Genomic DNA, 13,096 nt, shown 5'->3' on the forward strand with positions numbered 1-13,096 from the left:
TTATGAATGTTGAAATCTCACGCGGCCACGTCATGAATTGGCGAACCGTCTTTCCCTTCTCAAAGGAGAAAATATTGAGTGAGTAATATACAACCAAATTGTTGTGTAAAACTCTATCCCCGAATGACACGTGTCCAATCAAAAAGAGAGAGAGTTGTTTAGTGGAACACTTGTCACTCGGGATGGAGTTTTACATGACCACTTGACTATGTATTATTCGCCCAATATTTTCCTTGGACACTTGTACGCTCTAGAGTGGGTTGTTCTGACGCTAGTCATCCTGTCGAGATTTGAAGTTGTTTGGATTGTCAATTAACATCAATTCTAACCGGAGAAAGGTTTTTTTTTTCTAATTTTACTTTCGGAGTTGGATTTCCCCTACCGTTCAAATCGAAATCGACAGAAACAAAAATGTTAATTTTGAGCATTCATTGTGAAATTAAATGCGCGGCAATGCAACGGACCACTTCACTCGTAGCACAAAGAAAGCCAAAATTATTCGATTACTCGACCCATATACTTGCCACCGGTGGGCGGATTTTATCGATAGTACAGGGATCAGTAAGGAATCCACTATAAGCACTTTGCGGCTGGGATAACCACACTCCTATTTGAGAAATTTTCTCTAGCCAATAAGGTGAAAACATCTCGTAATCTCACTAAAAAAAAAAACCAAATCCGTTATAAATGGGCTTGAACGGGCCGAATTAAATATTGGGCCTGAATTTGATTTTCGAAGCTTGCCCGATGCAAGCCCAGCCCGAATATTTCAGACCAATAAGAAAGATCTAATCCTCACAAAATGACAAAAGAAAAAGGCAAAAAAGCAAAATAAAGAAATAAAGGCGGGAAAAGGAAACTCCGTTAGTTGGCTCCGCAATCTCCGTTAAAAAGCAAAAGGCCGTCTTTTCCCGGCAAAGGTGCACTCACTCTCTCACTCGCCCACTCGACACCTTTCCTCTTTCTTCCTCTTCCTCTGTCTCTGTCTGTCTCTCTCTCTCTCTCTCTCTCTCTCTCTCAAATCACTTTTGTGAAATGGATCCAAATCTCAGAGATTTGTTTGTTAAAACCTTTCACCCTCACTCTCTCATCGATCCCTCGAATTCCCAGTGGGCACGAAATCGCACGCTCTAACTACCATCCTCTGACTTTCCCCTCACCTCGCCCACCCACCCAAACAGCCTAAGCTTCTCTCCTCAAATGCTCATCATCATCAGCATCAACCTCCGGCCCCCACCCTCTGAAATTTTTGCAGCAAAAGCTCTCCCAATTAATGTAAGGATGAAGCTTTCACCCTTTAAGGGTACCCCTTTATCTCTCAGTAAAAGTTAATCTCATCCGTGTGGACCATCTTCGCTCTTCCTCTGTAACACGAGAGAGAGAGAGAGAAGAGGGGGGGGGGGGGGGGAGAGAGAGAGAGAGAGAGAGAGCTCTTCGTATAGTAGTTTGATTCCTCCCTTCGACATAATCATGACCCACCATCATCGCTCATACTCCCAGAAAGTTTCTTCTTCCCTCGACCGCTTTTCCTATTATCTATTCCTCTTTAAAGGCCCGCCATACTCTTCAGTGTCTAGCATGCCCCCGCCTAGTTCGTTCCTTGACCTCCCATGGCGGATACTCCTGACTCGGGGTCCGGGACTGGCTCCAATCCCTTCTGCCACAGCCCCAAATTCAACCACGGGCCGAAGACGCCAAACCTCCGGGCCGAGATCGACACCTCACCGCCCTTCGGTTCGGTGAAGGAGGCCGTCACCCATTTCGAGAGCAGCGGAGCTTGGATTCACCTCCACAAGCTCGGGCTCGGACACCACTATGTAAGTTGTCGGGTTCTAATTTTTGCGCGTTCAACTTTGATTGCTTCGGGTTGATGAATGCTACTAAACATCTACGGAAGTCGTTCGTAAATATTCCGGAAGTCTTGTCGAAAAGGAAGTCTTCATAGCTGCACATTTGGGCCGCGATCCTTGAAGTGACCTGAAGTTGTGAGAAGTAGTGTTGTCTGATTTGCTGCATTCCGGGCTTCTTTTTTCTAGAATAAGAGCTTCGCTGAATTTGATGAGAAGTTAGGACAACGACATACAGCTTTGGTCATATTCTTTCATCTAAATTCTCGGAACGAAATGGCAGTGCTTACCAAGCAAATTCTGTGCATCCATTGCCTGCATTTGCTGCTTGGATGGCCAACACACACAAGGGGGTTCAAATGTTTGGTTTCTATCGTGTAGACTGTAGAGCCTCGTCGACCTGTGGGTATGTTCTTGCCGGAAATAATTCGTGATGAAGTGTATTTAGTTCATGTAAGTAGATATATTTGGGAGCCGTTGTTCGAGTTGGACATACTGAACTGTTGTCTAGATATGTTCGACTAGCTGCGTACATAGAGGAGATTTCCATGCTCTAGATTTTAAATGGACATTTAAGAGGATGCTTGAGAATGAACACTATCCAAACTATCCTAGGATAACTTTCTCACAAAGCATTTGAACACGAGTACTTTTCCGGTTATTGATGAAATGAGTGAAGCGATTGCCATTTATGGATATCTCTTGACTTCATGCTTCATTTTGTTAGCTTCAGAATATTGGAGATATCGACATAAAGAAGGTGGAGGAACAGACGCTTGAGTTAGAGAAAGATCTGATTGTGAAAGAATTGGAGACACTTGATGTCCTAGAAGAACTCGGGACGACTAAAAGGATAGTGGAAGACCTCAAATGGCAGCTCCAGAAGGAAGCCTTGAAATGCATGGCAGTCACAAACCCAAATGAGCGGATGGCAACTCCTGATATTGGTGAAGTGAATAAGGAAAATCGCGTGTATCTTCTGAATGGCGCTCAAGATAAATTAGCTGTGGGAAGCTCGAGCCCATGTCCCATGTCATCTCCTGATCTAATCCTGATGGAGCTGAATCAGGCGAAATTGAACCTTGGTAAGACAATTAATGAGCTCGGCTCCATTCAAACCTCCGTTGAATCTCTCAATGTGAAGATCAAAAAAGAGAAGGCCTTGCTAGAGAAAACTCGGGAGAGGATGGCATTGAAGTCCTCTACAGTACCGGAGTTGAAAGTGCAACAGAGGAATCACTCACCATATGCCGATAGTGAAGATAGAATCTTGGAGAGATCTGCTGACGATGCAAAGGAGGTCCGAGAAATGAACTTCAGGTCCGAGCAATTTGAGGAAGAAATGCCTGTAGTACAACAGGCAAATACGAATGTCATGAGGACTGCTGAGATGAGGTTAGCTGCGGCAAAGAAGATGGAAGAAGCAGCTAAGGCTGCTGAGGCCGTTGCTATTGCCGAAATCAAGGCTTTGTCGGGCAATAATGAGGACATGTTAAGTTTTCTCTTGCCCGAGCCCAATATTTCAATCATCTCCAAAGCCATATCTCCCCTCAACTCAAAGGTTCCAAAAATGCAGAAGAAGAACACCAGAGAGGCTCTTTTCCAAATCGATGATGGGGTAAGTGTTTCTAGAGTGAGCATCCTGAAGAAATTAGATGATGCAGCAGATGAACTCAAACTCAGCAAGCAAGCCTTGGAAGAGGCTCTGCAGAGACTTGAGATTGCGAATCACAAGCAACTCGCTGCTGGGGAGGCTCTAAGGAAATGGGCTCCTGAGACCCGCACAAGAGGGGGAACCACCACAACACGGCTGACCCATTCCACTCCTTCAGATCATCCGCTAAGCTCCCCACTTGTGAATCTTCCCAAGCCAACTGTGGAAAATGAGAGCGAGCCAAAGCCTGTCTTAAGGTCTACTGTTTCGATGAGAGATGTGCTCAGCAGGAAGCAGGTAGTCCTTCCTGAGGATTACATGCCCAGAAGACAAAACGAGGGCAGAAAGGTTGCGCTAAGTCAAATGCTCAACGAACTCAGAGAGGATATAACATTGCCGAGCAGGTCTGAGGGGAATAATCAGCAGAAACAGTACATGACGCAGAGGAAGAAGTTTGGTTTCATTCACATATCGCTACCATTGTCGAAGCCTAGTCGAAAAAATGCACATAATTCAGATCTACGGTGATAGTATTAAAAGTTCCATCGGCTATTATTGCTTTGTGTATTCAGATAGCTGTTTTTCTCTGTTTTTTGATGGTGTGTTTGGTCATGTTGTGCATCCATTCTTTCTTGTTCATTTCCGATGTTGAGGTATGCTTCGAGTTTCCATCCAGAGTGTATAAGAATTGCTGGCTATATTATTACGATGAGTGTGTGTGTGTGTGGGTGTTCAGTTATCTGCGAACAGGACCGGGTAAGTAATAATGCTTTATATCATTGTACTTCTCCTCAACGTCCCATTCAGTGATTTAGTACTTGTTTTGGTTAATATGCATCATAATTACAACTGCAAATCTCATAAGGAGCTGAATTATTTTCACTTGCTCATATCCAAATATTTACTCTCTGTTATTGATGACTATATATACCCACGTTAAAGCTCTAAAAATCAGGTCATTCGAGTGAAGACAAAGGGTGAGAAGACCTAAGCTAAGCCGAAGCGAAGAAAGAAGGCCTTGATCATTGATTCTCTTATCAGTAATACTGCTAAAAGGTCGGACGAAGATTACAAGTTGAAATCCGAATAAAGAACATTAAAGTAGAGAAAACTAAAAAGGTAAGGAATTTTGTTAAGTATCAATCTATCAAAAATATAAAGATCCCAAAAACCAATACTGAGATTTGCCGACATTCTCGTTACATTCGTAGACAATGACAGGTCCGTGGTGCGATATCGGATGAACTGGAGCCACATTTTGATGTGTTATGAACTTGGATGCGCAAAATTGGCACGACTCAAAACCTTAGGGTGCAAAATGTAAATATTTCGTTTCTTTCCCTCTTTGGCGCAATTTAACAATTCCCGCGAATAAAAGGGAAGAATGAATTTTCGAAAATGGCATTTTTTAAGACATTTTTAGTGGGAAAGTTCCAACTTTTTGCCATAAATGGCGGAAGTTTAAAGGCTTTGCAGAAAGTGTAAAGGCAAAAAAGCTTCCAAGCTGGGCTTCAATGGCGAACCCGTCCAGAGCCCGGAAAAGGGTTTATCCAATTCGCCGAGCTGCTGATGGGAGCGCCTTTGAGCAGTGGTATGTGCTAACTATAGTTCCCTTCTTCCGTGATTTTGAATCAAAATGTACGATGAATTTGGACTTCTTTGTAAATGGAAATGGTTCAGTGATCAGTGTGGGATATCGGTGGCGATTGCGTTGGCGGACATGCATGAGTGCCAACCCGGTAAGAAGGAAGTGAAGAGATTCAGAGGGCTCTCTGCAAATCATGACTTTATTCGAGCAGGGGGACAGAGCTTTGCTCATCAGCCCAGATCAGCCTTCTGTTTCTTCATGTAAAGGTTTTATGCTTTAGAAATGTGATGCTGTAGCTTCCTTGTTTGATGTTGAGCAAAAGAGACTCGATTTAACGCAAATGCCATTTGTTCATCCGATGAATGTGCTAAGAATCTCGGTGCCCATCTGCTACAGCCGTTCTATTATCAGCAATGATGGGTGTTCCTGTTTTGATTTCTGGGGTTATTGTCTCTCTGTCCGGTGGCTTGGCAGGGAAAGCCTCAGAGAGACCAGCAGCGAAGAGAGTTTCTTGGACTTAGACAGGAAGGGGTTTGAAATGTGGAAAAACATGTCCGACGAGGTAATGTAATACCCTAAGAAGTCTTGTACAATATGCTGCATCAATTGCTATTCAATAAGTTCTGTATATGATCAAGGTTTTCCTTTTCTCGTATTACTTTCTGCAGGAAAAGCGGCCATATCTAACTGAGGCCGAAAAGGTGAATGCGGCTTACTATGCTACTTTGCTCAATGAAGTAAAGGGCATGCAAAAGGTGACTTAAGAGAGTATTCATAGATTGATGTGCATACCATTTCCCAGTAATCAGATATACAGGAACAGAAATATCCGCAAAACAGTTCTTATGCTGGTTTTAAGTTGACAACCGACTTGCCTTTTATACTGTCAATGATGTTCCATCCATATGTGATCTCTCTCAACTATGCAATACTTTGACAGTCAAAGGTCGAGGACGGAGCCAATTCCCCGATGCTCTGGAAGTTTGACAAGGTGCGGCTATCTCTCTTCCTGACTTTGCTATGCACTCGGGTCTTATTGTGCTTAATGAACGTAACATAAAGAGCATCCTTTGCGTTACTCTGGACAGTTTCTTGAAGAATATCAAGACCATGAGGACTCTGATAGCTCTGAAGCATCACAGAGCTCTGACTCATATGGATGGTAACTTTTGGCGATTCCCGATTTCCTGAGAAACTGTATTCTAATACCTTTAATCAACTGAAGTTTACGTAATCTTCAATTCCTTGGCTGTGTCTAATATTACTGCTTTCACACATGAACAAGCAGGCAATGGTCCAGCGATGATTCTTGAGAAGAAGTATGTTGACGATTAGCTGTTTCCTCGAAGGTTTCTCGAATCTCCCTGAATGAGGCAAAACTTTTACATTGTGTTTGTTTTCGGAAAAATATTCAACTCAATTCAACTCAACTCCACTTATCTTCAATTCAACATCATAATCATTACTTTTTTTATTTTTTTAATTTTTTTAACCATTCAATTCAATTTTTAATATTAAATTCTCTCAACTATTCATTACTTTTTCACAATTCAACAACACAATCATTACTTAATCATTATTTTCTCTCAATTATTTATTATTTTTTCACACTTTTTCTCATAATTCAACCATACAATCATTACAAACCAATTAAAATCAAAATTCAACTCAACTCAACTCAACTCTCAATCCAAACGCACTCTAGCCATCGTAAGAGTGACATTAGGAGTTCTAACAGACCGGACCCCTCCAGAGATCTCAGGCATCATTAGTACATATGGTTTAACTCCAATGTAAATGTTTTCCTCCAGTTGGATCATCTATCTGATAATGAACCGAAAACATCGGGAAATTTTTGTGCGTGTGCATCATCCTTTTTTCTGGATTATGCAGACACAGCATCAAAGGACTGCAAATTCGTACGTTTGCCAAGAAAAGATCCAATACTCTGAGAATGATTGTGTCTACTGGATATCGTTGTATTGTATTCGCACCATTCTCGTGTATGGACATTTTAGCTCAGCAGGAAAATGACTGCATTCTCTTCCCGATCAATTGACTAGACCAGAAAGATCATGCATTAATAGGATAGCCATTTCGAGCTGAGATTGGGTAGGTGTATCAATCTTTGGATCAATGTAGCTTAGCTTACTTAAATGGCCATTATTACTTGTTAGTAGATGATTTTTCCTGCTGCTTTGCTTACTACTCTATTGCCAATTTCCATATTTCTTTATTAAATGAAAATATGAAAAATTAAAAATAAAAGTTAATTCTAGACCTTAGAGTAGCAAAAATTCCTTGATACTAATAACTTATTCACGAGAGAGTATTTTGTAATTACATGAGTTTTTGTTTGACTAAAGGAGATAGGATCCTCGCGTTTGGTTCGCTATGATGTAATAGATAGGCAACAGAATAGATATAGATATGAATTGGCAAGGAATTAAAAAACAATACTGATATATATATATATATATATATATATATTCTTTTGTTATTGAACGGAATTGGAATATGGAAAATTAAATGTTTTTATTTAATTGTTATATAAATACTGCATTAGAAAGGTAATTAGTATAATATATAATAAATAATTTTTCTAAAAGAAAAAAACTTCAAATCACCATGGCTTTTCGAAGCTGAGTCCAGCTCCAGTATGCCTTGGACCCCTAGCCTCTCGGGCTCATGAGCCAGCTTGCACTAGGGTTGTGAACCCAACCACAGGGTTTGTGAGCCCTGACTTCGCCAAACGAAGGCTTAGGATCCTTGGGATGGGGTCTTGACGTCAACCATGAGGCTCGCATGCCCTAGCTTCATCAAACTAGGGCTCAGGAGCCCTTGGATGGCTAGAGAGACTCTCTTTGTCTTTTTATCTAGCCTTGAATGTTGGTTCTACGAGGTCAAAGTTTCAAAGGCTTGAAATTTCCATGCGCCGCACAAGTTAAATATGGCCCAATGAGGTTAGATTTGGCCTCATCGAGGCCCAATATGGTCTCGGCAGCTTAAGAGCAGTTGGAGGGTGTTGTGATTTTGTCACAAGTAGAAATCCGGCGACGGTGACAATGGAGGGGCGACGGAGGGGGTGGTGGCTGAGGAGTAGATTTTTTGAAAATATGATGAATACAAGTGATGGTATATTGGTATTTTGGGTTCTAATTACAGATGGAAGGAAGCATGGCAATTCCGCATCCATTAGTGATAGGAGCCTATCAGTAATCCGAATTTCAATTGCTGACACAACACAAACAATGTACGTAATTGAATTGCTATTCATGTAAACCAAAATCCAGTCTTTGTTTGACTAAACGTTTTTTGTTCTTTCAATGTTCATTTTAACTTTTCAAGATTGTTCTATGTAAATAATCGAGGAAAAATATCACTTTTGATCTTCAAACCTTTTTTTTTCACTTTCCTTCTAATTTTTTATTCGTTTAATCTAGTCCATAATGTTGCATTTCTTGTTCGTTTTAGTTCTTTCGTCAACTTTCCCATTAAAAAATTACATTTCCGTCCAAAATTATTCTGAGAAAAGGTTTTATTGAAAAAAAATCGGAAAAAATATTAAAAAGTATGTCCTAGTCAATCAGAATAATAATTCTTGTTGACGTATGATCCCCACGTTTTAATACTTGAAGGAACGATTGTGGACATTTTCGTTAGTAGGAAAATGATCAGATTTTCTTCCCGATCACTCGACTAGACCAGAAAGATCATCTTGCACTGATAGGATAGCAAAAACCTGAGACTGGCTAGCTGGATCAATCTTCGGATCAATGTAGCTTTGCTCACTTAAAAAAGGCAATTATTTCTTCTTAGTAGATGAGTCCACTATAAATTTAGGGAGATTGATATATGTACATAGAACAAAAGGGCAACTTGAATTAATTAGAGTCTATTAGACTTACGAATATCAGGCGGTGCACACCGAATAAAAGGCGAGAGAGATCTTGATATGGGTAAGAACTTGGTTCAAGCCAACTAAATTAGGCTTGGTTTGGAAGTGTTGTTGCTAATAGAGAAGTACTAAAACAAAAACTGATAAAAAATAAGTGCTGATTTCATAATAAGTTAAAGTGTTTGGAAAAAAAACTAATTTAAAACTACTGAAAGTAAGAAAAACAATTATTAATGCTTGAAACCAAATAAGCAGAAACAGATTTCATAAACACTTGTTAACCTACTTGAGAAAATCATGTTTGTAACCTTAATTTTCGACCCAAACAGTAATTTCAAAAACTCTCATTAAATACTAAATCTGCTTAAAATTATAAAGAAAAGTCATTATGAATCCTCTCACCACACGTGTAAACAAACTCTTAGTGACCCAATTGGTTGAGCTTCACAGGTTGTGGATTATATTTTGACCCTAATATGGGTTAAATAATAGGGCCCATAAGCCCAAACTCTCAATAGAGATCTTGAACAACCCCTTGGGAAGTGAGTGGTTATGAAGAAAACTAAACCTTCCTAACGGTAAAAAAAGAATGATCAGTATAAGAACTAGAGGAGATCCATTGTTCATGACACTTTCGAATCAGACCCCATAATTCTTACACATTTCATTGGCGTCGTCTGTGGGAACATTGAAAAAGGTTGTGACTCCGGTTTTGCCATTGTTGATGTTTCGGCACCACCACTGATCCTTCTTCACATCACGCGAGATGACAAAATTTAGCAGATCGTGATCTCTTCTCCCTTGGTCACCAACCAGTGGAGGGCTTTATTCGGGGACGCTATTGGCTCTTTTGGAAGAAGCACCCGTGATCATTGGGTTCCAACTCTTATTTTTACCCCTCAATCCCCTGCCTTAATTCTTATTCCGCTGAAGGATTATGTTCGATTGGTGTTTGAGTCAAGGGACAAGTTTTGTACCGATGGTGAACCACTTCTCAATTGCTCGTCTCTCGGAAGTCATACCAAAGGAGGTCTCCGCAAGATCCATTATCGTAGCGTGTGATTGGGTTGTAGAACAAGCAGAGCAGTTCCAAAACATCTTCTATCGAGCAGAGCGGAGAATAATGGATGTGATGAAAGCACATATCATCCAATTGGAATCTCAGCAAACGAGAAGTGGTCTTCTCGTCGTTCCCGTGACGCTCGATAACCCTTTAAGGAACAGAGACTGTGGCACGCACCGTGCTGCACTTATGGCACATTGATCAAGAGCCACAATCGCTCGGTGGTCCTGTCATGCACGATGTCAACACTATTGCTCGGTAGCGCCTTCGTTTGCTTCGGTCAACCTCCCACTACCCCAGTGATGCTCGTCAGCAAAGGCCTTGCTAGCTCATTGTTCAGGAATTCTCCTGCCATGGCATGATCCTTGCAGGCACCGTCTCTAACCGGTGTTTTCCTTCCAATTTCTTAAAAGAAAAGTTTTGAACTTAGTTGCTTATGATATAATAATTTGCAATGCATGTCGGTGACAATATTGCAGTACATGTCGGCGGTAATGATTGAAGCATATTATAGACAAGTTTACACATATATTTCGATGCTCGTTGTGCATGGATTTTGATTTTGAAATTTAATCTCCTGGTCCATATATTGCGTCTCTCTAGAAACCTTTGGCACTATGGACCGGAAGGTGGCAACAAATGATTATAAGTTTTGGACATTATTGAGGATCCAAAATGATTCTTGCATATATATTGTTAACTTGGTATTAGTTTGGTCTTCATCCTATGTTGAGGTAGACTCTTTGGTCCCTCCAATTGCTTTTAGAGTTCAGTGACGGGAATTAGGTTTCAGGCAGCCATGAAATGGCAGATTAGAATGCATCGTTTGCTCGACCGCTTCAAGCGTAACTCCGCCTCTAGCGGTCCGAAACCAGCCCCATTTCAGATAAGCAATCTATTCTGCCTCTTACTCATCTATGTTTATGCTCCCTTTGATCCATTCCACTTCATTATCGTATACAATAAGTATATTATCTTAAGTTTGGTGTATTGCATATATCACATGTTATTATAAGCCAAGGTCCTCCTATTACGGAAAACCTTAATTAAAAGATCCCTCATTAGAAGCGACCTCGTTAAAGTGAGCTTCCTTTGGAGGAGTCCTAAACACAGGAGGCGTGTAGCCCAATCTCTTAATAGAGGCCTTGAAAGACATCTTGGGAAGTGAGCAGCTATGAAGAAAATCAAATCTCCTTAAGGGTTAAAAAAGAATGAACAGTATAAGAAGGAGATGAGATCCATTGTTCAAAACACTTTCGAATCAGACTCCATAATTCTTACACATTTCAGACCCAAAAGACGTCATGATCATTGATTCATACTATGCTTTAAAATTGATACTTATGTCAACAAAAATTATATTTATACAGGTCTAAGCTCTTTTCAGATTAGTAAAAGGGCAAAAAAAAAAAAAGGACAGAGAGACAATGAATTAGAATGCTAAGTTGAAGTTAATTTGTAGTGCAGTCGGTAATGTCTTTCATTTCTCATGAGTGAAATTTTATCGGGGCGTTTGGTTTCAGAGTTAAAGTAACTTTGATTTTGATTTTGATTGTGGAAAAAGACAAATGAGATGTTATTATAAATTTGACTTGGAAAACGTGTGTTTTTGTTATCTAGTGGGTAGATTTAAAATCAAAATCATGATTCTAAAATCTAATCATCAAACCAAACAGGCCCTTAGTTCTTTTATGCAATTTAGGTTTTGTTAAACCCTATTTGACCTTTCTGTAAGCCCTAGGGCAAAAGGTGTCGTCTTTTCGGATTATCAATAAAATTCAGAGCTTTCGTGCTTTGTCCAATCTCGGATTCGAGTTTGATGCCTATTTCCTGGTATTCGTAGAATCAACAGGTATAGAACGTTGTAGTTCCGGTATTCGTGCGCGAATCAACGAGTCTGTGACGGTTACCCGCGTTGTACGCTGCGTCAGTTGGTATCAAAGCTGTTGCCAACCGAAGGAGAAGGCACGTGGAGTTTGAAGTTGGCGATTTTGTTTGGGCTGTCCTTACGAAGGATCGATTTTCTGCTAGTGACTACCACAAGCTCGCTGCTAGAAAGATTGGTCCTGTGGAGATCGTTGAGAAGATAAATTCGAACGCCTATTGGCTTAAACTTCCCAGCCACATTCGTACTGCCGATGTGTTTAATGTTAAGCACCTGATTCCTTACACAGGTGATAGCTCGGACGATGACGATTCGAGGACGAATTCTCTCCACCCAGGGGAGAATGATGCGGCAGAAGACCTGGCAAGTCGGTACCTAGAAAAAAATAGGTTCCGACGACCCTATTTCGAAGGAAATGGCCTCCGGAGCAAAACTCACCGCTTCGCCGTGATTTTTCGATATTTAAGGCAAATTCCATCGTTTAGAGCCTTAAACAGGCAATTTATGTTAATTAGGGTGTTTGTGCACTTTTTGAAAAGTTTAGTTCTTTTATGCAATTTAGGTTTTGTTAAACCCTATTTAAGCTTTCTGTAAGCCCTAAGGCAAAAGGAGTCGTCTTTTCGGATTATCAATAAAATTCAGAGCTTTCGTGCTTCGTCCAATCTCGGGTTCGAGTTTGATGCTTATTTCCTGGTATTCGTAGAATCAACAGGTATAGAAGGTTGTAGTTCCGGTATTCGTGCGCGAATCAACGAGTCTATGACGGTTACTCGCGTTGTACGCTGCGTCAGTTGGTATCAAAGCTGTTGCTGACCGAAGGAGAAGGCACGTGGAGTTTGAAGTTGGCGATTTTGTTTGGGCTGTCCTTACGAAGGATCGATTTTCTGCTGGTGACTACCACAAGCTCGCTGCTAGAAAGATTGGCCCTGTGGAGATCGTTGAGAAGATCAATTCGAACGCCTATCGGCTTAAACTTTCCAGCCACATTCGTACTGCCGATGTGTTTAATGTTAAGCACCTGATTCCTTACACAGGTGATAGCTCGGACGATGACGATTCGAGGACGAATTCTCTCCACCCAGGGGAGAATGATGCGGCAGAAGACCTGGCAAGTCGGTACCTAGAAAAAAATAGGTTCTGACGACCCTATTTCGAAGGAAA

At 40.9% G+C, this 13,096-nt stretch overlaps 2 protein-coding genes across 8 annotated transcripts; both read left to right on the forward strand.

Annotated features, from left to right (window-relative positions):
* Window positions 1–963: 963 nt before the first annotated feature.
* LOC116196605 (WEB family protein At2g40480) lies at window positions 964–4,293 on the forward strand. 2 transcript variants are annotated; one of them, XM_031526411.1, is made up of 2 exons: window positions 964–1,817; window positions 2,581–4,293. In XM_031526411.1, the coding sequence occupies exons 1-2, from the start codon at window positions 1,611–1,613 to the stop codon at window positions 4,027–4,029; spliced, it is 1,656 nt and encodes a 551-aa protein (XP_031382271.1). In that variant the 5' UTR covers window positions 964–1,610; the 3' UTR covers window positions 4,030–4,293. The 2 variants fall into 2 exon arrangements, with proteins under 2 accessions (XP_031382271.1, XP_031382270.1); XM_031526410.1 differs by having other exon boundaries at window positions 968–1,817; window positions 2,575–4,293.
* A 135-nt stretch (window positions 4,294–4,428) lies between these two features.
* On the forward strand, window positions 4,429–7,366 carry LOC116196606 (high mobility group B protein 3). 6 transcript variants are annotated; one of them, XM_031526413.1, is made up of 8 exons: window positions 4,429–5,092; window positions 5,182–5,349; window positions 5,486–5,651; window positions 5,758–5,844; window positions 6,030–6,080; window positions 6,178–6,251; window positions 6,378–6,438; window positions 6,983–7,366. In XM_031526413.1, the coding sequence occupies exons 1-7, from the start codon at window positions 5,016–5,018 to the stop codon at window positions 6,400–6,402; spliced, it is 648 nt and encodes a 215-aa protein (XP_031382273.1). In that variant the 5' UTR covers window positions 4,429–5,015; the 3' UTR covers window positions 6,403–6,438; window positions 6,983–7,366. The 6 variants fall into 6 exon arrangements, with proteins under 6 accessions (XP_031382273.1, XP_031382272.1, XP_031382274.1 ...); XM_031526412.1 differs by lacking the exon at window positions 6,983–7,366 and having other exon boundaries at window positions 6,378–6,613; XM_031526414.1 differs by lacking the exon at window positions 6,983–7,366 and having other exon boundaries at window positions 5,758–5,790; window positions 6,378–6,613.
* Window positions 7,367–13,096: the final 5,730 nt, after the last annotated feature.

Source organism: Punica granatum, chromosome 2, assembly GCF_007655135.1.
Source record: "Punica granatum isolate Tunisia-2019 chromosome 2, ASM765513v2, whole genome shotgun sequence".
Taxonomy (NCBI): domain Eukaryota; kingdom Viridiplantae; phylum Streptophyta; class Magnoliopsida; order Myrtales; family Lythraceae; genus Punica; species Punica granatum.